This window comes from Protopterus annectens, chromosome 1.part1 (assembly GCF_019279795.1).
Source record: "Protopterus annectens isolate FY-2018-M chromosome 1.part1, PAN1.0, whole genome shotgun sequence".
In the NCBI taxonomy this organism is placed as follows: Eukaryota; Metazoa; Chordata; order Ceratodontiformes; family Protopteridae; genus Protopterus; species Protopterus annectens.
Window position 1 is genome coordinate 1,761,073,982 of NC_056726.1, and position 27,527 is coordinate 1,761,101,508.

Consider the following 27,527-nt stretch of genomic DNA (forward strand, 5'->3'; position numbering starts at 1 on the left):
TAACAGAGCTGGGTCAGACATGGCTTTGTAAATCAAGCAGAGATCGCCTCTAAGTAGGCGATATGAAACAGAGAACGGTTGGAGTTTTTTGAGTCGGTCCATACAGGACAAGTGTTTAAGGCCTAGGATCATCTTTGTGAGGTACTTTTGTGGCCTCTTCAGTTGTTGCAGGTGTCTAGTGAGGTACATGCCAAATGGGGCATTGTACTCGAAGATTGGCCTAATGTGGAAAGAATAGAGGGAGACAATGGCCTCTTTCTTCCTGGATGCAAAACCCTTGGTAATGAGATGTGCCACATAGAAGGACTTTCTGACCACAGTGGCAATGTGGTGGTCGAAGGAGAGGTTGCTGCCAACCTGTGTCCCCAGATCTCTTATAATGCCTTTAGTGTTCATTGGGCTCCCATCGATGTAGTAATTAGTGGGAACTGAGTTTTTCCCAAAGGGGATGACTACGCATTTTTTGGCATTAAGCTTAAGTCTATGATTTCGACACCAGTCATTGCTCTCAGTGAGGGCTTTCTGTAGGACGTCTGCATCACTTGGGGAGTTAATAATGGCTCCCAGCTTGCAGCCATCTGTGAACTTAGTCAACCAGAGTCCCTCTATGTTGGCCTGGACTTCTGAGAAGTAAATGCCAAACAGGAGAGAACCCAGGACTGATCCCTGTGTGACTCCACTCATGACTGGTCGGCAGTCTGACTTGGAGTCAACATTTTCCACCTCACCAATGTTGTTTCTACTCAACTAAGGCACTAGGTTCTATTCCTGATGCTCTTGGCATGCTTAATGGTAACCATTTGAAAAGTCAGGACCTACATGTGAACAAGTCCCGATATACAGAAACGGACTAGCTGAAAAAAGTACTTGTATTTACCAAGTTTGAGATGGCCATTTCTCAGAATATTCACTTTTCTATGAGGTATGGTGATCTTGGAGTTGGTATATATAAGTTCAGGGGTGGGGTTTAAAAGAGAAAGGCAATGTTCTAGATTCACTCTTCACCTCCTGCAGTTTCTGTCTTTTTTTTTTTGGGTCTATTTTCACTCAGCGTTATAAGTGCTGATAGTTGAACAGGGAGCTCGTGCCAACACAAAATACACTTATTGGTAATTGACTAACATAATATCCAACATACACAAATAACTGTTTCCAGAGGTGGTAAAGGATCACTAGTTTAGCTAATTCTCATTCTCAGTCATTCACAGAAGTAGAAACCTTGGGAATCAAACCTAGATTTAGATGAAGTGGTTTATTAAAAGTTCATTAACTACACAAATAGGACACATCATCAACTTGGATGGTTTGAGTTCACATAGTTTATTAAAAGTAATTTCTAGAGTTCATTTTGTATACAGACTTGAACAAGACACATAGCTAAGAAATTAGTGCAGAAATCCTCACAAATGTGTGCAAGAATAGTGTTTAGTTTTTTACATAAGACCCAAGTGATGTAGTAAGAATCAAACTCCAAAAACTGTTTGGAATTGACCAACTCAGTTCCACAACACAGAATCACAGTAATGATGATCTAATGTATTGTTCCCATTTGCTATAACAACATTAATTCCTCACTGCACAGTGTGCACTTACTCACATGTTCTGCATTAAACAACCTTGTGAGACAGCATTAACTATAATTATACTTGAAGTATACCTTGTAAAGCTATTTACCAACAAGTAGGAATCTTACAGCTAAGGTCATGGGTTTAACATGTATTACCTTCTGATCCTGCAGCTTTGTACATCAAAGAAACTGAAATCCTTCCTCGGCTGACAGAGGATGGTGGCAATGCAATCTGAAAATCGTAAAGAACATACATCAAGAATAGTCATCCTATTCATAGTTAGTGAAATAAAGGAACGGAGAAATGAATGAAAAATGGCTCTAGCTAAACATGGCTATTGCTAAAAGCAGTGTTCAAAGTGTGTGGAAATAATAAGCTTTGTATTTGTGCACTTCTTTTAGCCTTATAGAATCTTTTTCAAAAACATATTTTTACTTTTTAGTATAAAAAGTGGTAAAAATCAATTTAATTTCAAGCAAAGTACTGCAAATAACTGAGTGCAGTCTTCAGTTCCTGGGAAAAATCTAGACCCCATCACCATAAATTCAGTCATATTAAACAGTCTAAAATAATGAGAAGTTAAGCTGATTTTTGTGCTGTCAGCCAAATAACCTTTAATTTCTACTGTCACTCTTTTTAAATTATACTATAGCATAAAGTGTGGTTAGTACTACTATCTGACAGTGCAAAACACACCAAAGAAATGCAGGAACTAATGTAATTAATTTATCCGTTATCTGCACATCTCTGTCTTACCTGATTCTCTTCAGGCTCTTTTATGCACACCAGAGCTGTCCTGCAGTGCTGGCCCACCTCCTTTCTGTGTGTGTTTGTGTGTGACTGAGGTGGGGGAGCTGTCCTGCAGTGTTTTTCCCCCTCCTTTTTGTGTATGTATGTATGTATGTGAGTGAGGTGGGGGAGCTGTTCTGCAGTGTTGACCCACCTCCTTTCTGTGTGTGCATGTGTGTGAGTAAGGTGGGAGAGCTGTCCTGCACTGTTGGCCCACCTCCTTTCTGTGCGTGTATTTGTGTGAGTCAGGTAGGGTGAGGGTGGTCTCTACATCAAACATATTTTCATGTTTTTTAAAGGACAACTTGATTCTATTATTAAATGTTTAACTTCTCTGCCCTTTTTCTCCCTATTTATTGTCCCTGATATGAATAAACAACAACACAGCATTTAAAATATTTTAAATCTCCCTACTAGAACAATACCTTACTGTACTGCAGTGGTTTCACTTTCAAAAAAAAAATTATCCTGCCCTTGCTGCAGTCTTCAATTCATTGATGTCATCAAGGCCACTGAATACAGGTCGTTTTCTGGCCAGTTGCTTCCCCAAACTGACATCACCATGACTATCCTAAAAACCCACCCATGCTGTGATGTCACAGCTCCCTGGTCCTTCCTCTACCCATACAGAAAGTAAAGGCTAGAACAAGGAAACAGTACATAAGTCAAGTGTCCTGCTGTGAGTTGTCAATCTCAGTAGGTAACAGCTCAAATTACCCTCAGCACTTTGACAGCTAGGCAAGTTAGGTGTGAATGGGGATGGGAGATGAGTCATAGTAGTACAATTCTGGCTTCACAAAAAAGGAGTTTAGCCAGTCTAAAAAGAAGCAGCAGTAAAATGCACTTTGAAAGTCTGTTCTATGCCATTTGCACTCTTTGTGTTTTAAGTAGTCATAGAACAACATGAACTGTTACGTAAAACTAACTGACTGAAAGACAGCAGTGTATGCATGTAAAATCAATGCAGTGACAGGAGCTTTAGGAAGAAAGAGACCTGCATAATGCAACTTTTTACATATGAGCACTGCATCTTGGGATACCTAGAGCAGACTAAACAATCAGAATTATTCAAGATGCCAGACCCCATGTGGTCAAACTCAGAAATTATTTATAAAAATATTTAAAAACATGTAAATAGTCCCAGAGTGATATTAAAATGCAGGGAACACCACGCCATGATAAAATAAACATGTTTTTGAGTCTGTAGGTGTGGTACTCCTTTAAAGAAAACACTCTTCAGCTTCCACTTAAGCTCACCTACATCTTGTTGTTCCTCTTTTTCTTTAAGCACATTATTTTCTTGTTGAATTTATTTTATTGGATTTGGGCAAATAGTACATGTAACTTCACTGACATCAGATTAATTCATAGGATTATAGGAAATACAAGGCCTTTGAGTCTTGTGGTCATTGATTTACCAGTAGAAACATAATGCGTAATTACTGAATAGCAACAATGAAAACTGTTTTCACCTTCATTGAATAAATTACTGAATAAGAAATACTGAAAGCCATTTTCATTTAGAAAGCTCACATAAAGAAATGATGTACCCCATTGATTTTCTGAGTAATTTTGATTTGTTTTTAATGTAGTGTTGGAATATATGCTTACTCTTTTGCATTTCACCTCTTAGCACAATAGTTTTTTTTTTTTTTTTTTTGTAGAACAGTTCTGCAAATGAGGTGAGGGAATGTTTTCTTCTTTTCCTTTTTGTTTTAATTGTCAGGCTGTTTCCCGTTTCTCTGTGGTTGTGTGATCTGCAGTCAGTGTATTTAAGAAATGGGGTATGGGTTCAAAACCTTGCCACTGCAAAGACATTTTTTAATAATTATGTCTTCCATGTTATTTATGCTATGGTAGTGTTGTAAATGTAACTGACTGTAGTGATGTGGCATGAATCTCATTTAATAAAGTCCCTCTTCAGTGAGCTGAGGTCCAATGAGCCTGTTTAGATGAATGAGCTTCAACTAACATCATTTTTAACACGTTACTAATATGAGTAACTCAGAAGTCACAAAACCTCACAGTAAAACCAAGCATGTTTGATAAAACAAACTCTTAACATTGTAGCTTTCTGAAAGAAAATAGTTGAAACACCCTGGTTGAAATACAGTTTAAAAATATGATCCCTCCCTCCCTCTTGATACTTCTTGATTATCCCTATCCTTAAATTTGGCAATGATCCTCAACTATGTAAATCGTATAGGCCAATATCCTTATTAAACAATGACTAAAAAATCTTTATGTCTATATTTGTGGACAAAATAAAGGTTCAGAATTACTTCATAATGATCAAACAGGGTTTATTCATAAAAAGCACAATCATGATAATATCAAAAGAATATTAACATTAATAGAATTCTTAAACACAGAAAATGAAGAAGCTTTGTTGGTGAGTCTAGACACAGAAAAAGCATTTGACTCAGTAAACTGAGATTTTCCGTCTGAAACACTAAAAGCATTTTTGTTTCCAATATCTTTCATCTCCATGATAAAGGCTATTTATAAAGATAATTTGGCTAATGTCAAATTAGGCCCCTTTACTTCAAATCGCATCCCCATAACCAAAAGCACCAAACAAACTTGCCCTTTATCCCCAATATTATTTGCCCTTGTCATAGAAATAATAGCACCATCAATAAGAAATAATCAAGAAATCAAAGGCATTAATATTTATAACCAATACAGTTCTAAAATAGCACTATTTGCAGATAATATTCTTCTTACCTTACCTAAGTCAAACAAAGAATTATTAGAACTAGACATAACAATAAATAACTTTCAAAAAATTCCAGGCCTCTACTTTAATAAGCAAAAATCTAAACATCTTATTTTTAACAATAAAGGGAAAAGTGAACTAGTTAACCAAAGCATCACTGGAGTACAAGTTAATACACTAAATTACCTAGGGATAATCTTATGCAAAAAAAATATAAAAAAACAAGAGAAAGAAATTATGAAAACATAATTTCTCAGCTAAATACATACATAAGCAGCTAGAACAATATGTTTTTCTCATTCAAGGATAGACTGCAATTGTGAAAAATGAGACTCCTTCCCAAAATTGTATATTCTCTTCTGGCTTTAGACACCCATCCTGGGAAAAATTATATTAGACTCATAAATAAAACTTTCTAAAACTTTCTATGGTACCCAAACAAAAATAGGAGTGTGTATACACATCATACAGTGGATATAAAAAGTTTACACACTCCTGTTAACATGTCAGGTTTTTGTGATATAAAAAAATGAAACCACAATAAATCATTTTAAAACTTTTCCCACCTTTAATGTGACCCACCACCTGTAGAATTCAATTGAAGAACAAACAAATCTGTTAGGGGAAAAATATAAAAAATAAAAAATGCACAATACGCTGGTTGCATAAGTGTGCACACCCTTAAACTAATACTTTGTTATGTGTGCACACCCTTAAACTAATACTTTGTTGAAGCACCTTTTGATTTAATTACAGCATTCAGTCATCTTGGGTATACACCTGCCATCAATTAAAGACACTTTGATTAACCCTAAATAAAGTTCAGCTGTCCTAGTAGGATTTTCCTGACATTTACTCAGTTTTCTGCTGCAGCAAAAGCCATGGTTCGCACAGAGCTTACAAAGCATCAAAGGGATCTCATTGTTGAAAGGTATCAGTCAGGAGAAGGGTACAAAAAAATTTCCACAGCATTGGATAGTGAAGACAGTCATCAAAAAGTGGAGAAAATATGGGACAACAGTGACGTTGCAAAGAAATGGACATCCCTCCAAAATTGATGAAAAGACAAGACAAAACTGGTCAGGGAGGATGCCAAGAGACCTACAGCAACACTGAAGGAGCTGCAGGAATTTCTGGCAAGTACTGGTTGTGTAACAACAATCTCCCATATTCTCCATATGTCTGGACTATGGGGTAGGGTTGCAAGACAGAAGCCTTTTCTTACACAGAAAAACATCCAGGCCCGGCTAAAATTTGCAAAACAATACATCAAGTCTCCCAAACACATGTGGAAAAATGTGTTATGGTCTGATGAGACCAAGGTTGAACTTTTTGGCCACAATTCTAAAGGTACATTTGTTGCAAAAACAACACTTTGCATCACCAAAAGAACACCATCCCCACGGTGAAGCATGGTGGTGACAGTATCATGCTTTGGGGATACTTTTCTTCAGCTGGAACAGGGGCTTTAGTCAAGGTGGAGGTAATTATGAACAGTTCCAAATACCAGTCACTTTTGGTCCAAAACCTTCAGGCATCTGCTAGAAAGCTGAATATGAAGAGGAATTTCACCTTTCAACTTGACAATGGTCCCAAGCAGACAAACAAATCAAAAGAATGGCTTCACCAGAAGAAAATTAAAGTTTTAAAATGGCCCAGCCAGAGCCCAGACCTAAAGCCAATAGAAAATCTGTGGGGTGACCCGAAGAGGGCTATGCACAGGAGATGCCCTCGCAATCTGACAGATTTGGAGTGCTTTTGCAAGGAAGAGTGGGCAAATATTGCCAAGTCAAGATGTGCCATGCTGATAGACTCCTACTCAAGAAGACTGAATGCTGTAATTAAAGCAAAAGAAGCTTCAACAAAGTATTAGTTTAAGGGTGTGCACACACAACAAAGTATTCCTTTAAGGGTATGCACACTTATGCAACCAGCGTATTGTACATTTTTATTTTTTATATTTTTTCCCTAACAGATTTGTTTGTTTTTCAATTGAATTGTACAGGCTACAGGTCACATTAAAGGTGGAAAAAGTTTTGAAATTATTTATTGTGGTCTCATTTTTTTATATCACAAAACCTGGCATTTTAACGGGAGTGTGTCCTTTGGTAGTACCAGTTTAAGTGATATATTGTGAAGCTGACAGTAGATGACGATGTTGGTAGTTTATTTTTTTTTTATAATATGATTTTTATTACAATTTTTAGTATACAATGCAAATACAGGTAAAAGAAGAACAAACAATGGAAGAAAGAACTTTACATTCACTTACAATATTTGTTTGTTGTCAGGTACATTCAATAATAGACTTCAGGAAATATAATTAACATTTACTAAGCAAGATGCTTACAATTAAACATAAGATCATAAAAGGAAGTATTAGCAATTGCACAAACCAAATTATCCTGTAAGATAATATGTACCCGTATATCTAAACCTATTCTAATTAACTATATATATATATATATATATATATATATATATATATATATATATGTACACACGGATGTCATTGATAAAAGATAATTAACATAAAGAAATTGAGGATTACTATTACCATTAGGGGTATAGGGTATGATAATAAGTGTATATTATATCCCTTTATGGAATGACTGGATGTTAACATCCTCTTCTGGTCAGGTTGAAAAACAGAAAGTACAGCGTTTTAAGAGGAAGACTGTTTAAGTGAGGAAAAGAGAGAGGGAAAAAAGCAAAGAATAAGAAAGAAAAGGAATTTAAAATAAATGAGGGTATAGTTAAGAACTTCTATAAGGTTACTCCAGTGTTTCTGGAAGTACTTTATTTTCTTTTGGCTTATTGTAATTAGTTTGCTTGCCATAACATATATGGTAGCCATTGATTTAAACTCTTTCCAAGAGGTTTTAGATCTACCTAGCCAGTTGAGTGTAATATAGGTTTTGAGTAACGCACAAAGTATAACAATATGTTTAGACTCAGAGTTGTAGGATCTAGGAAATATGTTCAAAATTACCATTTCCCACAAAAGAGTGGACTTCATGTATCCCATTTTCTTGAGTTGTGCTCTCAAAGAGCACCAGAGCTTGTAGATGTTTTTACAGGACCAAAATATATGTAAAGCATCGGCTACTGAGTTGGGACAGATAGGGCATAGAGGTGAGATGTTTGAATTGATTTTACTCAGAAATAGAGGAGTATGATAGGCATTGTTGTTTATCATAAACTGAGTATAGATTAATTTTTTGAAGGGAGTTAGTTTTAGTGTTATATCAATCGCCTCAAGCTTTTGGTTCAGAGTTAATTCTTTGTTTTGGCTCTCCCATTACATGGAAAATAAAATTTTGTCATGTGATGTTTTATTTTTGTTATTAGTCTGTAAGCGTTTGAAAGCATTTTAGACCTTAACAGAAGCTGTGTTGTTAATTGCTGATAGATTTTGAATTCTAATGGAGTCACTTCGCTCTTGTCTGTAACTAGGGTTACTAGGTGTATTATTTGTTTGACGATTATATAATATCTTTTATTGACTGCCAAGGATGCTATAATTTCAAATGGGTGGTCTTTGATTTTATAAAATACAATGAAATAAATCTTCTTACTGCGTTGGTGAAACTGCCAAATAAAATAGTAGATACAGCAAAACAGTGACAGTATTATCACCAAGGCTAGCGCTGTTTACCAGGTACTTGCGAAAATCGAACTGGAAACACTGTCCACAAAAAAATGTATCAAATGTCCATTTAAAAGTTCTTTTAATGACTGCTGGTTTAAAAAGAAAGAAGTTAAAAGTCCCTTGTTAATGACAAACAATAAGCGCTTTCGAACAAATCTTCTTCAGATCGTAATGAGAAGTGGGACACACATTTACTTAAATATGAAGTTCTGATAATTGCCCAACCAATGCAGATCTATACATTTTAATTTAAACCAATCAGGTCTCATGCATTCTTGTCCTGTTTTGAATATTCAGGACCAATGGATGTCTTCTATTGTTAACACACCTCCAAGTCCATCTACGAGCGCATTTCCTATCTAAGATGTAAATTACTAAAAGTGTTAACCAATTGGGGTTCATAATTCTTGATTTTGACCAACCACAGTTGGCGTCTGGTGGAATAGTGTTTGAGCGTAACAGCCAATGTAATGTTTTTCACTTCCGTTCGGCAGAGCCAGATTCAGATGATTTTATAAAAGTCCCAAACTATACAATTCTTAATGAGAGAGAATTTGTCTATATTTAGCATGTTGTTGTTTAGTTTGAAGTTAGGATTTAAGTGTATTGGTTGGGCCGTCATTAAGGAATTTTTTAGGTCTAGAGATGTTATAAGCTTTTGGAACCCTGCAATATTTTTTATTAGTGTGGGGTGAATCTTAAAGTCTTTAAGAGTTTTGGTGTTTAGGAAAATGGTTGCTTTAGGATTAAGCTTGGATGCCATTAGGTGTGAATGGTAGATTTTTAACCATAGGGGATTCCAAGCTTTACTTAAAGGATCATAGTTAGTTATGTGTATAATACGGTTAGCATTTATTATATAATAGTATGTTAGAAAATCCGGAGGCACATGCCTCCCTTTTCTTTGGGAAGGGTTAGTTTAGAACAGCTGATCCTAGTATTCTTGGGGTACCATATAAATTTCCCTAGTATAGTTTCCATATTCGAGAAAAAGCTGTTACGAATGTTCTGGTTGAGTGCATAGAAATAAAAAAGAATCTTGGGGAGGATATTCATTTTTATAATAGCTGTCTTGGAAAGAAGGGGGAGATTCAAATTTTCCATCTTGATAGATCATCCATGATTTTAGACCATGTTTTATAGAGATTATTTTTAATTAATTCCTCTTGGGGGTGGGTGAAAGTTATGCCCAGATATTTGAGTGAATAGTTAACTTTGATCTTTGTTTCTGGTATGAAGAATTCTTTGTATCCAATGGAGTTTAGCGGGTAAATTATGGATTTATTTGGGTTGATAGCATAATTTGAAATTCTTGAAAACTTGTCGATGACGCTTAAGATTTTTTCCTAGATCAGTCATGGGAAATTCAAAGTAGATATTTAAATCATCTGCAAAGGCATTATACTTCACTGGAACTTTGGAGATGTAAACGGTGTGATGAAATGTTTTTTGACTTAATTTCAACAAAAGAACTTCAAGATAGAGGTTAAATAAGTAAGGTGAGAGTGGGCACCCCTGCCTTGTACCATTAATGATTTGAATTGGGTTTGAATTCTTTTTGTTAATATTTAGTGTGGTGGATGCTTTGTTATAGAGAGTTGTGACCATGTTGATATTTTTGTCAGGAAAGGCAAAACGCTTCATAGTCTTGAAAGGAAAGTGTAAGTTTACCCTATTGAATGCTTTTTGAATATCCACTGAGAGTGCATACTTGGGTGATTTTTCATTCACTGTCATATTGGTTATGGCTTCTATGGTTAAAGTATTGTCCCACACATGTCTATTATTCATGAATCCTAATTGGTCGTGGGATATGATGTGTGGTAGTACCTTTTTTTAATCTATATTCCAGAATTGATGACCGGATTTTCATGTCTAGACTGATTAAACCAATTGGACGGTAGTCGTTTGGGCTGAATTTAGTATCATTAGATTTTTGTATAAAAATAGTCTTGGAATTATTTATGTATAAATCGGAGCTGCCAAATTGGATTGTATAATTGTAAACTTTAAGTAAAAGGGGAGCTAAGAGATGCTTGAAGGCTTTATAAATTTCTGCAACATAGCCATCTGGACCCGGGGCTTTTCCTGGTTTCAGTTTGTTTATGACTAGAAGGATTTCATCAACAGATATAGGAGCCTTGAGAGACTGCCTGAGGGTATCATTTATTATTGGAAATTGTAAATCATCCAAGAAAAGGTCAGTGAAGGCCTCCCCATCAAGTAATTGAGGTCCATAAACTTCTTTATACACCTCTTCAAAGACATGAATGATTTCATTGTCTCTGAAAAAGGACTTGTCATTATGGTCAATTTGTTTTATTCTAGTAGGTGGGGGTGTAATATTTATTATCCTGGCTTGAAACCTTGAAGGGGTTTGGGCCCATCCAGCATATCTATGTAGGAATCTTAGTTCCGTGAGAGATTATTGTTTTAGGTGTACTTCATGAAGTTGTTTTTGCAGGGATATCATCTGCCTTTTGACATCAACAGAGAATTTAGCTTGCAGTTCTGACTCTAGTCTTTTTAGTTCGGCTTCTGATGACAATACCTGCAATTTAACCTGTTTTTTGATTAAAGATGCTTTTTGAATAAGGATACCTCTGAGCATAGCTTTAGCTGCAGCCCAGTGGGTGTCAAGGGGAATAGCTGAACTATAAAAGGCATTTGTTGTAAGGGATAACAATTCCTGGATTTCTTGACAGAGAGTCTTATTACTTAAAAAATTTGAGTTAAAGGACCAGTTAGATGGGATTTGTTCGTCCGAGTTTGGTCTGGAATTAATTATGTTAAGATTAATTTTGGCATGATCAGAAAAAGTTCCAGGTTCACAACTGTAAGTTATTTTATAAATTGAGAAACATGTTGAGATTAGAAAAATGTCTATCCTAGACCAGGATTTATGATAAGCTGAAAAAAATGTATATTTACTAACTGAGGGGTCTTTTCTGAAAGATTCAAACAGATCATACAGGTTAAAACCATCTATTATGTTACCTAGAAGGTTGGTAAGGGCTGCAGGTTGTTTATTAGCTTTATATGTCCTATCAAGCTCAAGTCTGTTAGACATGTTCCAATCCCCAACCAAGATCATTACATGGTTATGAAATTTTTCAAGGAGTAAGTAAATTTCATATAAGAAAGAGGACTGGTATAAGCAGGGTCCATAAACATTTAATATAAGGATTTCTTTATTGCAGAAGGGAATAGAGCATGTTATGTAGCACCATCTTCCATCAGGATCTCACCCACTTGATATTAATGAGCCTTTAAAAGAGTTTTTAAAAAATTATGGCTACTCCTTTAGAATCCGTACAGTTCCCAGCAGCTATTATTTGTTTAATCCATTTCTTTTTGACATCTTTTTCCCATTGTTATTTTGTCATGTGGGTTTCTTGAATAAGATTTATCTCGAAGGTAGATTTGTATATTATATGTAACTCTAGGTTCTTTTTCTTATTATTTTGTTTGTATATTATATGTAACTTTAGGTTCTTTTTCTTATTATTTTGTAACCCCTTGACATTCCATGATTCCAACGATATGATTGGGGAGTACCTTTGGTGATCCAACAGTTTATACTAAAGTTAGACATAGTGAAAGAAAAAGAGATGACTGAATTATAAAGGAAAATGTAACCAAGGTAGTAGTAGTCAAAAGTATTTTTAGATAGGTCAAACATAAAGTGATAGTAAGAGACATGACAACCCTCCTTCATACCTCCCCCCATGCTTATCCACATCCTACTATTATCTGAAAGAGATAAATAAAAAATATTTGCAAAACTAACTATTGTACAAAACATTTCAATTGTTCCAAGATCCATCTAAATACACACACTAAAACTTCCTGCTTTGTGTTGACTTTAGCTAATAAAGCAGAATGTAAGCATTCACGTGTACTAGCTCAATAAATGGAGGTAACAAAATCTTCTTAATAATGACAATTGCAGATTTTAAAGAAAGTTTTAAAAGCAGTCGTATTTCATAGTAGAATATTACTTTTTCCAGTACCTTTCCATAGAGAGAAATTATTGTAACATGACCTAGTTGTGGTTTCTGGGCATGAGGAAGAAAAGAGGGGGATCCTAGGATGGCTGTAGAACTTACAGCCACACTTCTTAAACAACACTTTGTGAGCTGTACAGTTTACAATTTGGCATTACTTACTGAGCAACATATAGGTGGTATATGATCACATGAAGCAAAAGGATAGCCCATTTTTACTACAATTTCATGTAACTGCCCTTATAATTTAATTGGAAGTTTACATAAACTGAGCTATATACAATAATCCCTTTATGGACGTGATTAAGCATGCATATGTATGAGCATTACCATTTGTGTGCGAATATAACTATATGAGCGCGTTTGTGCGTGTGTGTAAATAAGCGCCTGTATGTATATATGTAATTATGTATATATGTAAACGTCCAGTTATAAAACCGCACCTAAAACATACGCATCTATACCCACATAATTAAAACACAAATGTGTAGGTAAGATGAGATGAAGGGGGACAGCAGACATGCCACTGCTACATGTGGTATTGGCACAGAATAGCCAAGGATATTACACAATAAGTCTTGGAACTACAATTGTGGCAAACCAAGCAGTATTGAATGGATAAGGCAGGTAACTTATTGCAGACAAAAACTTGAGCAGTTACAACTAAAGAAAAGGCTAACACATCCTACTGTTTGTATATGTACACTACATGGTTCAAACAGTCTGTCTGATTTAGTGTTAATCTGGTCAATAGATAATCTTGTTGTTCGGTCAAGTATGAGGGTTAACTAGTAAGCAATGTAAACTGCGAGCATAATTGTCTTACATATAAATAAGATGGGCTGAACATGAAAATGGTTCAGGGCTGTAATGTGCTGCAACAATGAGAGAAATGTATTTCTTTAGGCACCTTTGTACGCATATCAAGAAGAAGTCTGCTGTCGTATGAAGAGTAACTCACATGTTAACTCCAGACAATTATGGCAGAGTGCATGAAATGAGATATGTTAAGCTTATTATAAGGAGGGGTTTTAGGTTAGTACTACTAGTCATTAATTATTAAACTAAGTGCACCTCTCAGCAAAATCTGCCAACCCCAAAATAAATTACAAGGATAAACCATAGTATAAATACATTGCAACAGCTTAGATACAATAAGAAAAAATGTGAATATAAGATCTACAGACAAAATGTAAATATAAAAGTTAAAGGCTTTTTCTCTTTTTTTTTCTTTCATCATTCCTTTCTCCTTTCCCCATTTCATTTTTCTTAACTTCCACCTTCTTTTATTCTAGTTTCAAATGTTCACATAACATATAAAAAATTGGGCAAAAAGCAAATACAGATACAATACTGTATATCAGTAGCTTAAAGACGTGTGGAACAATGCAGAACTGGGGAAGGATACCGTGCATTACCAAATATAAAATGCCTAGAACAAAAGAGTTTTATAAAATCAGTTATTTGCAGTATGACTGAGATAGTCAATCTATAGCCAGACAACCTTTTAAAGCTAATCATTAAAGAAATCTTCTGCAAGTTAGAACTCATGAGAATGGAGTACAGGGCAGCTGTTGATTTCTACTTACAGTAGTTTCTTTAGGCACTAAAGTTCAGGTAAATGGCTGAGGCTGCAGATAACTTCTTCTGTCCACGCTTGTGCTGAGTATGAAGGTGATGCAATGTTGTCTGGGAATTAAAATGGAAGCTCCTTTAAGGCATCCATCGCTTTTCCTCTTCTTTTCTTCCTCCCCCTTTTCTTTTTTTCATTTAGTTGCTTGAAGCTCTCCACAGAACTGCTCGAGAGGATCCAGAGATAAGGTGGAGTCGGCCTTGCATGATGTAACATGCAGAGCTCGTTTTTGCACTCTAACCTCTGTAAGCAGAGGTTCTTCCTGTAAGGAAGACCGGAAGATGATTTTTGCAGGTCAGGGGGCACTAAACGGCTGCATGGTTCGGCTTTGCAGCCTGCATATAGAACGCCGAGATGGAGAAAAGACAGGAATGGGCCTTACTGAAGCAGAATTCACAGCTGAAAAAGAGGTAAAAAAAAGATTCCACCTAAACCGCAAGGTTGCAGGAGAGTTACCATCACTATTTTACATCCATATGGAATTATATCCATTTCTGGAGCTTAAAACAGACATGTGAGTGCATCATTATGTTAAGATATTTATTTTTGTTTAGAATCCGGTCTATTTTAATAGTGTGTGTATCATTTTGTTGTTTGTTTACCCCAAGGTCGTCGGCACTTCACCAAATGCTTTGTGAAAGACAGATTTCGCTTCCTGAAGGTTTTTGATTGAATATGTGGTGTTTTGTGTTGAAAAGATAGTGTCGCTGGGTATTTCATCTGGAATTTAATGTTTTTGTTTATCAGGAACTTGCAGAAGGGTGAGAGAATTTGTCTGGACTGCTTTATGGGAAATGGTAAATCTTGGTCAATTGTGATTTTATTTCCTTTCCATGTTATAAACTTCTTTTTTTTTTGCAGACAACAATATTGATTGAGCATGGGAAGCATTTAATAATCTTGTGTAGACTTGTCTTGGTGCATCCAGAGACTGTGATTTTCTCAAAGCCCGATGTGTTCTCTCAATTGTAAATGACTGTGCCAGCTCTTTATTTTCTGTGAAAAGTTCAAAGATTTCCTTTGCAATGCTGGAGAGTTGTGGCTGTTCAATTTTCTCTGGTATACCTCTGATCAACACATTGTTGCATCTCACCCTTGCATCAAGATCCGTTATTTTTTGTTGCAAGTCTTTTATGGAAGTTTCATTTGTGGAGATGACTTTGTAGTTCCTGTATTTTTATTTCATTTCCCATAATTTTTGCTTCATTTTGGTCCAATCTATAAATAATTTGTTCCAAGTTATTTCCAAAAGAGGTTAGTTTTGAAGAGAAGGCTTGGATTTCAGACTGAAGTGGAGTTAATGCTGCTTTGAGTTCCTCCATAAGAAGGGGTTGTTCAGATTTATTTTTCAGGGATGCTTAGGAGCTTCCGATTGTATTTTGGATGTTTTTTGTCTTTTCGTAGATAGTTCTTTCTCTGGAGATGATATTAATGACAACCTAGTCTTTGAGGATTGTGACTCCATTTGTTACATCTTGATAGGATTTATTTTGTTTATTTGCTTGTGTAGGATCCTTGCAATGATGTCAGGCCCGAGCACATGTGGCCGGATAACCCACTACACCTCTGATGGAAAAAGGGATCAGCTAACCTTTCGGTGCTTTAAATCCAAAAAATTTTTCGACAGGTAAGTGTGATTTAGTTAGTTCTGTCTTGTAAGATCTTTTTTTTGTAGGTTTGGATGCAGCAGTAGCAGGTGATTTAAGCAGATTAATTGATGGTGATAAGAGCTTACAGGAGTTAGTGTTTCCTAGTAAGCGGCCATCTTGGAATCCCTGTGGGTAGTTTATTTAAGGCCAAGCTTAACGGAACAGCAGTGTTTGCAAGTTTGGCCTGCGACTGATGACAGTGTTGGGTTGTTCTTGTGGAGTCTGCACTTGCAGTGAAGTTAGGGCCGTAGGAATGAGCCATTCTTCACACAAAATGTGTCCTGAATGTAAGTTCCAAGGACTGCTGATAGATTTTAGCTGCTGTTTAATAGTTTATTACTATCAGCAGCTACAGGGTATGTGTGTATGCGTGCTCCTGTTTTACAAATAGGTTAGTTTTACTTAGTGTTATGTTTTATTCTGTTATTTTTTTATGTGAGCATTACTGTTCGGCAGTAGACCGGAGCTGCTGTTTGACATTTCTGAGTTATCGTAACAGCTCAAGTCATCCATCAGCTTAGGGATGGGCTAGCATTGTACAGTGGACTGCCTCACTGCATTCACATAGTGCATCTTAGAATCTATGTTTCATACGGAGTCCTTTGGGTTTAAGGAAATGCCACTGGAATGCTGTAAAGCTCTGTGGTGATTGTAATGTGCAGAATGATGGCTTATGTTTTGATGGGGTAAGTCTATGTTCTTTACTTGCTCCTGTGGTAATTCTTTTAATTTTGCCATTGCTAAATGTATGTTTGTAAGGAAAAGTCAATCTGTACTTAATTTTTACATTGTTAACATTTTCTGACCTCTTCTAAAGATTGCATTGGCTGTTGCATGGTGGCTTTAGAAAATTATAGTCTATAAAACTAGTAGACACTCAACTGTATACCTCTTTCCCAGTTGCCATATAGGTTCCATAATGACCATTCCTCCTCCTATCAAGAAACGAGGGGGGCCAAAACAGTCATCAGTTTACCATACTTTCACTCAGTCATAGGTAATAGCAACCCATACGCTCTTTCTGTATTAAAATGTTTGGTAAATCTAGACTGGCGCTCCATTTTGGTTTTAACTCACTTCCTTAAATAAATCTCAGGAAATGTGTACTCCAACTTCCTATTGTTGCATCCAGACCTTTTTGGCAAAATCAAGTTCTCAAATTCTAAATAAATGTAAATATCTCTGTTGCTACTAAAGTTACACAGATACTGTCAGCAGCATTTTCTTCATCCATCTATGAGTGTTCATATGTAGTTCTTTGTACTGATTAGTTAAGATATCGAGAGAAATATTTACATTAAGACAATATAAATAGGTGTATGAATAAGAATAAAACTTAATATATCTTTAGCTTTAATAGACAGAGGCAAAATATCAGTGCATATGTGCTACCAGTAAGAGTGAAAGGGAAGGTCTACAAGAGGGTAGTGAGACCAGCTATGTTATATGGGTTGGAGACAGTGGCATTGACAAAAAGGCAGAAGTTTGAGCTGGATGTGGCAGAGTTAAAGATGTTAAGATTTGCACTGGGTGTGACAAGGGTAGACAGGATTAGGAATAAGTATATTAGAGGGTCAGCCCAGGTTGGAAGGTTTGGAGACAAAGCCAGAGAGGCAAGATTACATTAGTTTGGGCATGTGCTGAGGAGGGATGCTGAGTATATTGGGAAAAAGATGCTAAGGATGAAGCTGCCAGGTAACAGGAAAAGAGGAAGGCCTAAGATAAGGTTTATGGATGTGGTGAGAGAGCACATGCAGGTGGTTGGTGTGGCAGAGCAAGATGCAGAGGACAGGAAGAAATGGAAACAGATGATCCGCTGTGGCGACCCCTAACGGGAACAGCCGAAAGAAGATGATGATGATGATGATGTGATGCCCATTATGTCTGCTTTAAGATGAAATATTTCAATAGCTTTTAAGTAGCATGGTTTTGGAATTATTAAAGTAAATATGAACACGCAAAATTTGATGCCTAAAGCCATCAGTAGGCTGTAACTAAAGAAACATCAGTAGGTGTCACTAAGTTTAAATGAGTTAACAAAATCTAAACAGCTTACACCTTCATCACTTTCTAATGCACCATATAGTTTGAAATTTCATTTTTTCCCTTTATCTTCTAGGTAAACCAGGTATTAATTTAGATATATGTTTTGTTTATATGTTTCAATTGTCTTTCATGAAACTTTCCCAGTTCTTTGTCTTAATGGCAGCATGGCATCAAATTTCTTGTGTAACAAGTCAGAATATTTTATTCATATTCAATGTTTTAGCATCACTAACCAACATGTCAAACAGATCCATTGGATCCTGCATAATCTCTTCCAAAGTAAGTCCAATTTCTTTCATATTTAGTCTTATTAATGTATTTTATCAATTTCAAGCTTCTTTTACTCTATCTGCCATTTTTTACATATCTTTTTTACCTTATCTTTAATTTTTAACTATATCTAATAACACAGGTGACACCCAGAACACACTTGATGGATTAAATCCGTACATGACATGAGAACAACTTGGAATCCTCTAAGGAGAGCTAGAACCTGTGGCTGGGGAAAGAGAAGTTTAGTCTGTTCTGTCAAACTGACCTCTAGGAGAAGAGAAAGGAATATAAAGTGAGTGAAGTGACTATAAGAAGAATCTCCCTGCTGATTCAGCGGCACTACTGATTTCCACCTGCTTCTTTTTAAGATTTTAGCTCAATGATTTGTACGCTTTGTGTAGGAGATTAGTGAGGGCGTGGACTGTGGGGTCATGTACAAAGGCATTAACTAGGAGCTACGCATGTGCAGATAGTTACTTCATTCCACAGAATGGAGCCACCCCTGTTTTTATTAAGGTCAGGATAGTGCACCATATAACCCAGACCACCCTTGCTTTACCACTGGTCCCCAAGGTCTGTCTTTGTTTTTAATATTATTTAATGCAGCAGAGTGGCTTTATAATGCCTCACAGCATCTGACTGCTTCTGCATATATTTTTATTAGATTTGGTGCATTTCGCAACAAATAAAAACTGCTCTACATAACTGTTGTACTAACAAATGACTGCTACTACTTTGTGTATCTACTTTCAGCTGGATCTTTTTATTTTTCCATCATCAAACAAGTACAGTAAATAAACATTTCTTTAACGGTTGCCAAAAGCGGCATTATCTGTTTTCCGTCTGTCTGTATTTGAAAGTGTTTGTCCTTTATTTGACAGCCTCTAGTGTACTATGTCCTTGAAAAGATCTCTCTAATGAGGAATCCAGTACTAATTTTACTTACCCAAGTTTATCACTTAAACATAAAACTTAGCATTACTGTGATAAATTCGCAGGGACATAATGCAAAACAAACAAAATATCTTGGAAGCTATACAACTGAGTAACTGCTGAATACCTGACACTCCACTGCCAGTCACAGCTAGGTTTGAACTGCTTTGACATATGCCCGATGTATGGTATGGCAAAGTGCTACACTGTTGTGGCAAAAGGCACAGACTCATTATTTAGGAAATAAATCAAACTGCTTACAAACTACTCCAGTTTCCTCCCAAAACGCATCACACTTTAATTAGTACAGAATCATTTTTCAAATTTCATTTTTATGTTTTCCAGTGTAATAAATTGTAATACCTTTGAAATAAGTGAACTATAATAATGAGCAACAACTTTCAAACTGACTTTGGGAACAGAATAAAGCAGAGCTCTGTCCTGAATGGTATAACTAATCTCTTGGGAGTGAGTTTAGTTGTTGACCTTCATAGCTGAAGATATCCGTTTGTTGTACTTTAGTGACTTGCAAGACAATAAACAATAGCACTCTTTTTCCTAAGTGTGTTGTAAACTCAGATTTACAGCAGAAACAGTATATAACAATGTGTAGCTTAGTTTATATTTAAAAATACAACTCAGCAAAATTAATTATTCTAATCATTTAAATCATTTGAAACTGACAACAGACATGCTGTGCTCGATGGGCCTAAACCATTACATTCCTACTCAAATACAGTTTGTTTGTTGTTTTCTTCTCGCCTGAGACTCTTTTCCTAATTATTTGTCTCAGGCTTAACACAATTAATACAACTTTAATTTTTCAAATAGATAGTGGTGTTATTGTCGTCTCACAGCAAGAGGTTCTCCGGTTCGATTCTCAGCTGGGTTCCTTCTGTGCAGAATCTGCATGTCCTCCATGTGTTGGCGTGGGTTTCCTCCGGGTACTCCAGTTTCCTCCCACATTCCAATGACATGTGTCTGGACCATTTCTCCCCAGGGCCTCCTTTGAAAATAGGCTCTGTCTTGGTCAACAAATGTTAAATAAATAAATAGTCCAGGAATACAAATGGTTTGTGATTGCCTGGGTAGTACAATTTATTTATCTGTTATTTATTTATTTGCATTTGTTTACTGGGAAATTCTGACTGGACACAGGTCCTTTTTCAGCGGAGGTCTGGGGAGAAAAGCTCCACACAAAAATATATCAACAACAGAGTTACATGACGAACAACTGTCATACATACAATAGCAAGCAATACAAGCAATAGTAACATAGACAATTGTTCTTAGCCAAAGCTTCTAGTCAGAGGCAGCCATGGTATAATTCTCTAAGTAGGTTAAAAGAATGTATAGGCAGTGACTAAATGACATTATAGCATAAAATGTCAACATATTCAAGATGGACACATACAGTCCTAGATGTGTGTCATGGTTACACCAAAATTATTCTGTTTTTCTGAGAACTTCACCTTAATTTCAACTGTGAAATAAGTTGTTTTTAAGTAGCAATCACCATTACTGTGTCCTCTCTTGATTTCACACAAAAATAAAAAGAAATAATAAGTACTGAGCAAAGGACAGACTGCCAAAAGTTGTACATGTCAAGGCTGTTTGCCCTAGAGTGAGTGGTACCTTGCCCTTTTGGAGTTCTGACTGAAAAGGTGCAGAGGAATCAGTTTAGTTATATAGTTAATGGTATGCACAGATTTCAAATGCAAAATGATGAAAACGGTTAATTGTTAAATCAGTGTATTTGACTGGTAAAATTGTATTCCAGTGCCAAAGTTCATGTTGCTGTACAGTCTGTAGCAAAGAATGAAGTATTCCCAACATTATTTATACTTTTCACTATCTGTTTCATTTAGTGCATTATTTAATATACATTCAAAAGCTGATGTTTAGCTAACAGTAGTGCATTTCATGGTAAAATTACATTTAAAGAAAGCTGAGTTGTTGTTTCTGGTTGTACTTCTTAATCTTTGGAATTTTCCAGTGTCACAAGGCTTTTTAGAAGGGAAGATTTATAGGTCAGACATGAAATATTAGAGATTCTCTTTAACTGCATTCATTTTGAAAGTCTAGTATATATTGTTCTTTTTTGCATTAGAATTTAGTATGCATTTATATGCACATGTTTGTGTGTGTGTGTATATGTATACATGTACATAAATAGACAGACAGATATATAGATTGACAGACAGACAGATAGATAGAAGTAGAAAGTAAACAGGAGAGGAAGGAAAGACCAAGGACTGGATTCCAAAAGTAAGTGAAGGAGCCCTGTGACTCTGCCACTAAACTCATCTATGTCTTTGCTCAACAAGGCTAACAGGTCTAGAGTAATCTACACGGCACACACAAGTATTTATTTAGCTAATAAGCATGCTTTTTTTGAGCTGTAAGGTGGCTTACTACCATCAACAAGACACAGGGTTGATTTTATAATGGAGGTGCAGGCTTAAAGTTAGCTTTGCATGTGGTAGGCTTGTAAAATATGTGTAACTCCAGAGAATTTTCTATTTCAGTATTATTAGCTGTGGCAAGGCAACATTCCAAGCCACTGTGTGCCTAGTACACCACAACATGTCAGCATACCCAATACTACAGCTCCATGTGCAATGCCCAACCATTCAGCACCGAGAGCTTAGTTTTTGAATTACAGTTAAAACCCATTTTCTGAATCACAATTCAAAGTCTTAGCTTACTCTTAGCTACAACTATCCTTTTGCAGGTAAGGATAAGCATTTCTGAATTTAAACTACAGATGCTTATTACCTGATGTTTGACAGGATGACACTAATCTGTAGGATAAACTGTGAAACCACTATCTTGAGTCAAAACAAACCAAACTACATAAAAATAAGTTCTCTACAACAGATACCATATGAGACCATAGTCTGGCAGAGTGTAAAAAGTCCCTGTGCTTTCAGTACACAAGTCTTGCAGTGCTTGAAGGCTTTGAAGATTGTGCTTTATATACATTTAATAAAACAAAACTGCTACAGTTAATGAATTTCAAGTATTTATTATTACTGCATGTCTTTTTTAATAATATTATGTACTAGTGCAACACCTTAGTTTGTCTCATGCCTTGGCCACTATGTCTTGGATTACTATATTACATACTAGCTAATTTCTAACTGACCCTGTAACTTAACCACCTCACTCATCTGCATCCATCATCAACCCCCTTTTTCCCAATTTTGCACTTGGGGTCGGGTGACCGTCATCATCCCTGAAACACGGAGATAGTGATTAAAGGGCTCTACACAGTAATCAGAAAAATAAGACAGATTTAGGTAAGCAGGAAATGCTTAAGGTTAGTAACCTGATGAGATTAATCCCCTGCAGCAGAAGTCTGCATATTACTAATAACACAATGTATAATGTTCCCAAAATGGGTCACATTTGGAATATTTATGTATGTACATTACTTTCTGTTTCTAATGTCTATACTGAGTTATGCTTGGCAGCTTTTCACTCCAGGGCTCTAATCAAAGCAGACTGTACTTGGGTCTACTTTGAGTGCCAGAGTCTGACACACTTGAAGAATGCTGCCTCTCAGCACAAGACTCTGGCATCCTGTAGTGTGCACAAATGTCTATTGCTTGCATTTGACGTTGACTGCATACTTGGGTGATTTGCAAAAGCCATGCAGAGAGAGTAAAGCTGCCACACCTTGTCCAAAAATAGCAGTCAAACTCAGGCAGGTTAAGTGAGACAGCTGTAGAGAGAGAGTGGACGGAGTGGAGCGGGAGAGTTCAGGTTAGGATGTCATGCAATGACTGGGAGAGGGATTTTCTTACACTAGTCTCACATACAGTATTCAATATATTTAACAATAGAATTCAAAACAGGAAATTTATGTAAGGTTCTCACAGTAAAGGGTAATCTTTTTAGTATCTGTTCTGGACTCATTCCAAACTGTTACAGGTAAACACAGGTGTATGCATCAGCTTCAGCAGCAAATTTCCAGCAGATCCACCTGAGCCATCCCTTGACTTCAGTCCTTATGTCAACAGATGTAAAAGAATAGGCTGTAATGTTCATGTTCCTCAGTTATTTCACTACTAAAAGTTCATCTTATATCCTTATGATCATCAGGTTTCAGCAAACTAAAGGACGTGACACAGGTCAACCTTAAACACAAACTTCCCAAATAAATCTCCAGAAGGCCAGGAGAGGACCAGATCAGTAGGAAAGCCAATTGATCTAAATCAAGAGACACTGTTAAGATTAAATATTATGGTGAATATCTCATATAACACCCATCTTAATTCAAGTGTCTCTTGCAGTAAGTTAACACTACATAGACAGATTTCCGAGTGACAAGGAATGTACAAATGAGCAGCAAAAAAAAAAAAAAAAGGAAAACAAAGACACTGAACATCCTCAAAAATGACTTGCAACATGTTAGAATTTATAATGCCTGATAAATGTATGCAACATCAAATTAAGTAACCACTGTACAAATGTTCTTTCATTCCCTTTGGGTATAATCTGGATTGACAAACAACCGTTATCTGTCAAAACTGGAATATGAGCACTGTTCATTAATTACTTATCTAATAAAATAAGTATCTAAAGTTCCTAGGCTGTTACTAAGCAGACAGTCCAGAAGACCATTAAAGGGCCTAGCCCAAATTGCCAATTGTCTCACAACAAATGATAAGGTCACACAAGCATGCAAATGAAGGCTGAGGAAATGAAAGGCTGCACTACAGGAAGCACCTCATTAATGGCTCATTGCCTTAGTCGTCTTCATCAAATGCCAGACAACATTGAGTGAGATGGCTTGTTTACCCTGGTAGTGAACTGATCACAGCAGTCCAATTTAAGGCATATCTGAGGTACAGCTCAACGTCTATTATCTTTGCTCTGACATGTTCATCTCAACACAGCACAGACACACTTTTTTTTAACTTACCCATGAAATAGCTTTTATGACTTTTGTAATCAAAGTCTTGTATCATAATGCTTGTAATCTCTGTCCTCTATGTTATATAGCTGTTGTTACATCAATATTAGGTTAGTTCTTCACAGATCAACAGATTGCAGAAAAAATAGTAATAATAATAATAATAATACTGACACGAAACTCCACACCTTGGTACATATTATGTTTATATACAGTATATCCAAGCATAGGTCCAACAATGAATACAGGAACTAGCCAAGGAGAAACAGCAGTTGGGAAGAGAAGGTATGAGTAATTAGATGATGTCGCCCATCTGCTAGATTCTTGCAAAAAGAGGTTGAATGTAGTTTGGGTTACAGATATGGCATGTAACTGTACCTCATTAAAGTGCAAGATGAGCCACTGCTGTAGTATAATGTGTCTCAGAAAAGGCTTATTATATTTGTAACACATAAGTTGTTTACTTCTCGAATCACATAGTAAGCCCTTCTTTGGGCATCCTCTATGCTTTAGAAACTGACATGAAGACCTAAGTGTATTTGGAATGTAACATTTCTCTACAGAGTCATAGCAGCTTCATCTAGTGTCCTGTGCCAGTCCCACAAAGTTGCTCCCCACTCCCTCAGCTCTTCCAATGAAGGGCAAAAAAAGAGTATTTTGCATACAAAACTGCAGGCTTCAGCAGTACAGTACCCAGTCCACAATCAGCCTTCCCCCAACAGCTCTTTAAGTGAAGAACAAAAAAAAAGTCCTCTCCTTCTACTGGTACACTACTGAGGTAGCTAGATACACCCCCCCCCCCTAGCCCTAGGAACCATTCAGGTCTCATTTGTAAGCCCTGCACCTGATCCTTCTCCTTACTCACATTTTAGTTAATAAAAAAGTAATATTTTAAATTGTAACAAACCGCTTGCCACAAATTTAGCAAGAAGTTGCTTCAGTTTATACCCCACATAAAGTACTACAGTGCTCAAGATTTAGTAAAAAAATGTTTTAAATTGCAGAAAACTGGTGCTACAATTCAGCAAGCAGTTACTATTGTTTAGACCGCAAAGGGGAGTGCTACAACACTCAGGTTTGACTGTAAATGCCATGACAGATTTTAAAAGCTGGTCTGCATTAATGAGCGGTTAGGACCAGATGACAGTGAAGCCTAACATTTTGCACCTGGGGTAGTTGCCTCCTTCACTCCACCCTAGCTACGCTTGTTTTCTGTCTCACCTTTTTTTATTTCTTCAAATAGTTTTTTTAACACTGTGAAATGAATGGACCCCAGTCCTGAGTCTGACTGTCATAAAACTTAACTAATTAGTACTGCTTTAGTCTTTAGTCATGTACCTAGAACTACCTCACTCTGTAGTTTATATGGAGTTAACCTGTTTTGGTAGCATATTATGGACAGCACAGTGGTGCAGCAGTAGCACTTCTGCCTCACAGCAAGAGAATCTTCGGTTCAATTTTTGACTGGGATACCTTCTTTGTCGAGTTTTCATGTCCTCCCTGCATTTCTGTGGGTTTTCTCTGGGTACTCTGGTTTCCTCTCATGTTACAAAAACATGCATTTGGAGCGTTTCTCCCTGGGCCTCAGCTGAAAATTGGCTTCTTTCCAAGTCAGACTTTCCCAATAAACAAATGCTAAATATTAACAATAATAATATTATAGCATGCTTGAAAATGATATTTTATTAGCCCTGTTGCTCACACTATTATTGGAACTATCTGATGTCTTTATCGTACATTACTGTAGTTTCTGCTTGCATAGTCTGGAATTTTATACATTCTAAGTATCCCCCAGTGAGGAAGACACTATAATCATTAGATATAGTTTTTTCAATGAGTAATGTTTCTTCTGTCATTTCTTCTTTGCCTAAAATATCTGGTTTTCTTCCTTCCACTTTCTTAACTGTTGGTATAGGATGATCTCATGTTTGTTTTCAGTAATTCTTTTTTGGTTCATGGTTCCAGTGCTTCTCAGCTATCTGTGGTATAGCAGAAAAGTTACTTATGTAAGTCAAGTCAAGGCAGAAATTGGGATGCATGAGAGTGAAAGGAACTCTGAATGAGGGTAGAATCAGGCCCAGATTTATTTTTCATAAATCAAACAATAACAGAAGCTTTTTGTGTCTCTATATAAACCTTTATCCTCTATGCCTGTCAAACATCAAGCCTTCTTAATTCTCCTCAATTAGCCTTCAATCCATTCATCCCTCTGCTACTGGGGAGTTCCCAGTACAAAGGTAAAACAAGGCAGGAGAACCTATTATAAAAATCACTAATACAGTATAAGGCATTACATGCTCTCCTAATGTGGGCCATTTCTAACATTAACTGTAGGACACATCTGACTAGTAGACAGTAAAATAGGGTATTTAGCGGGCTTTCAGAGAGGCAAGTAGTAAGCAACAAAACAAGTGAAATCCACACATACTTACAAAGTTTAAATGGTGATGTTGCTTATGTGTAGTAACCAGGAGCAACACGTTTGTGTAGTCTGGCTTTATGAATAGGACAGAAAGTTCATGCCTAGTCCTATTAGTGTTTAATAACAAAAAAGAAATCTGAAAAGTTTTATTGCTATGTTACCCTAAGAAATGTAATGCAAGTAAGAAAGTTCTTCTTATAATATTGCAAAACATAAGAATCTAATTTTAACCTTAAAATTCCAGCCTTAATCTTAAAATCCTATTCCTCATCATAACCATAACCAGCTTAATCCTAACCCCAAAACTCTAATTCTTAACCCAAACCTTAAGTTGCTAACACTAATGCTAAAACTTTAACCGTAACCCTGACACTAAAACTCTAACCTTAGTCCTAAACCCCCAAGGCACCTTTAATGTCTTTTTTTTCAAGTGTACCTTATCACTGGCCTACAGGCACAAGTGTAACATTTACCAGCATAATTAGTAACTTTACTTCTTGGACAGAGTGCTCCCCTCCCCAGTAGCTATCCACTAAAGAGCCTAGTGTTATTCTCACATTCTGATGGGAAGTGAGGCTTTTCCTTTTGGCTTACACTTAATCACACAACCCCCCACCCCTGCCATGCATGGACAGGAAAGTTATACGTGCAGTTCATGAGCCCATGCTACTGCATGCACACTTGCAACTGTGAGCTATATGCCTATGCTTTCTACTCACTTTTGTCTGCCCGAGATAGTGCTACAAGCCTCCACCAGGGGGTCACAGTGAAGGAAGAACACAACCCTGCACCATGAGATGGATAAACCAGTACTTAAGTTGTCTAGTCCTAGTGAACCCCACCTAACTTCTCCAGTATCCACATCTGATATACTCAAACTCAGTCAGGAATCCACTGCTGTATATCATGAAGCCA

The 27,527-nt window shown here is 36.5% G+C and overlaps 1 protein-coding gene across 2 annotated transcripts in view; it reads right to left on the minus strand.

Annotated features, from left to right (window-relative positions):
• SYTL1 (synaptotagmin like 1) overlaps positions 1-27,527 on the minus strand; it is a 1,083,808-nt gene that overhangs the window by 158,965 nt on the left and 897,316 nt on the right. For both annotated transcript variants that reach the window (XM_044084360.1, XM_044084368.1), the window contains one exon: positions 1,724-1,799. In XM_044084360.1, the coding sequence (XP_043940295.1) occupies positions 1,724-1,799 (76 nt within the window). The remainder of the gene's footprint in view (positions 1-1,723; positions 1,800-27,527) is intronic.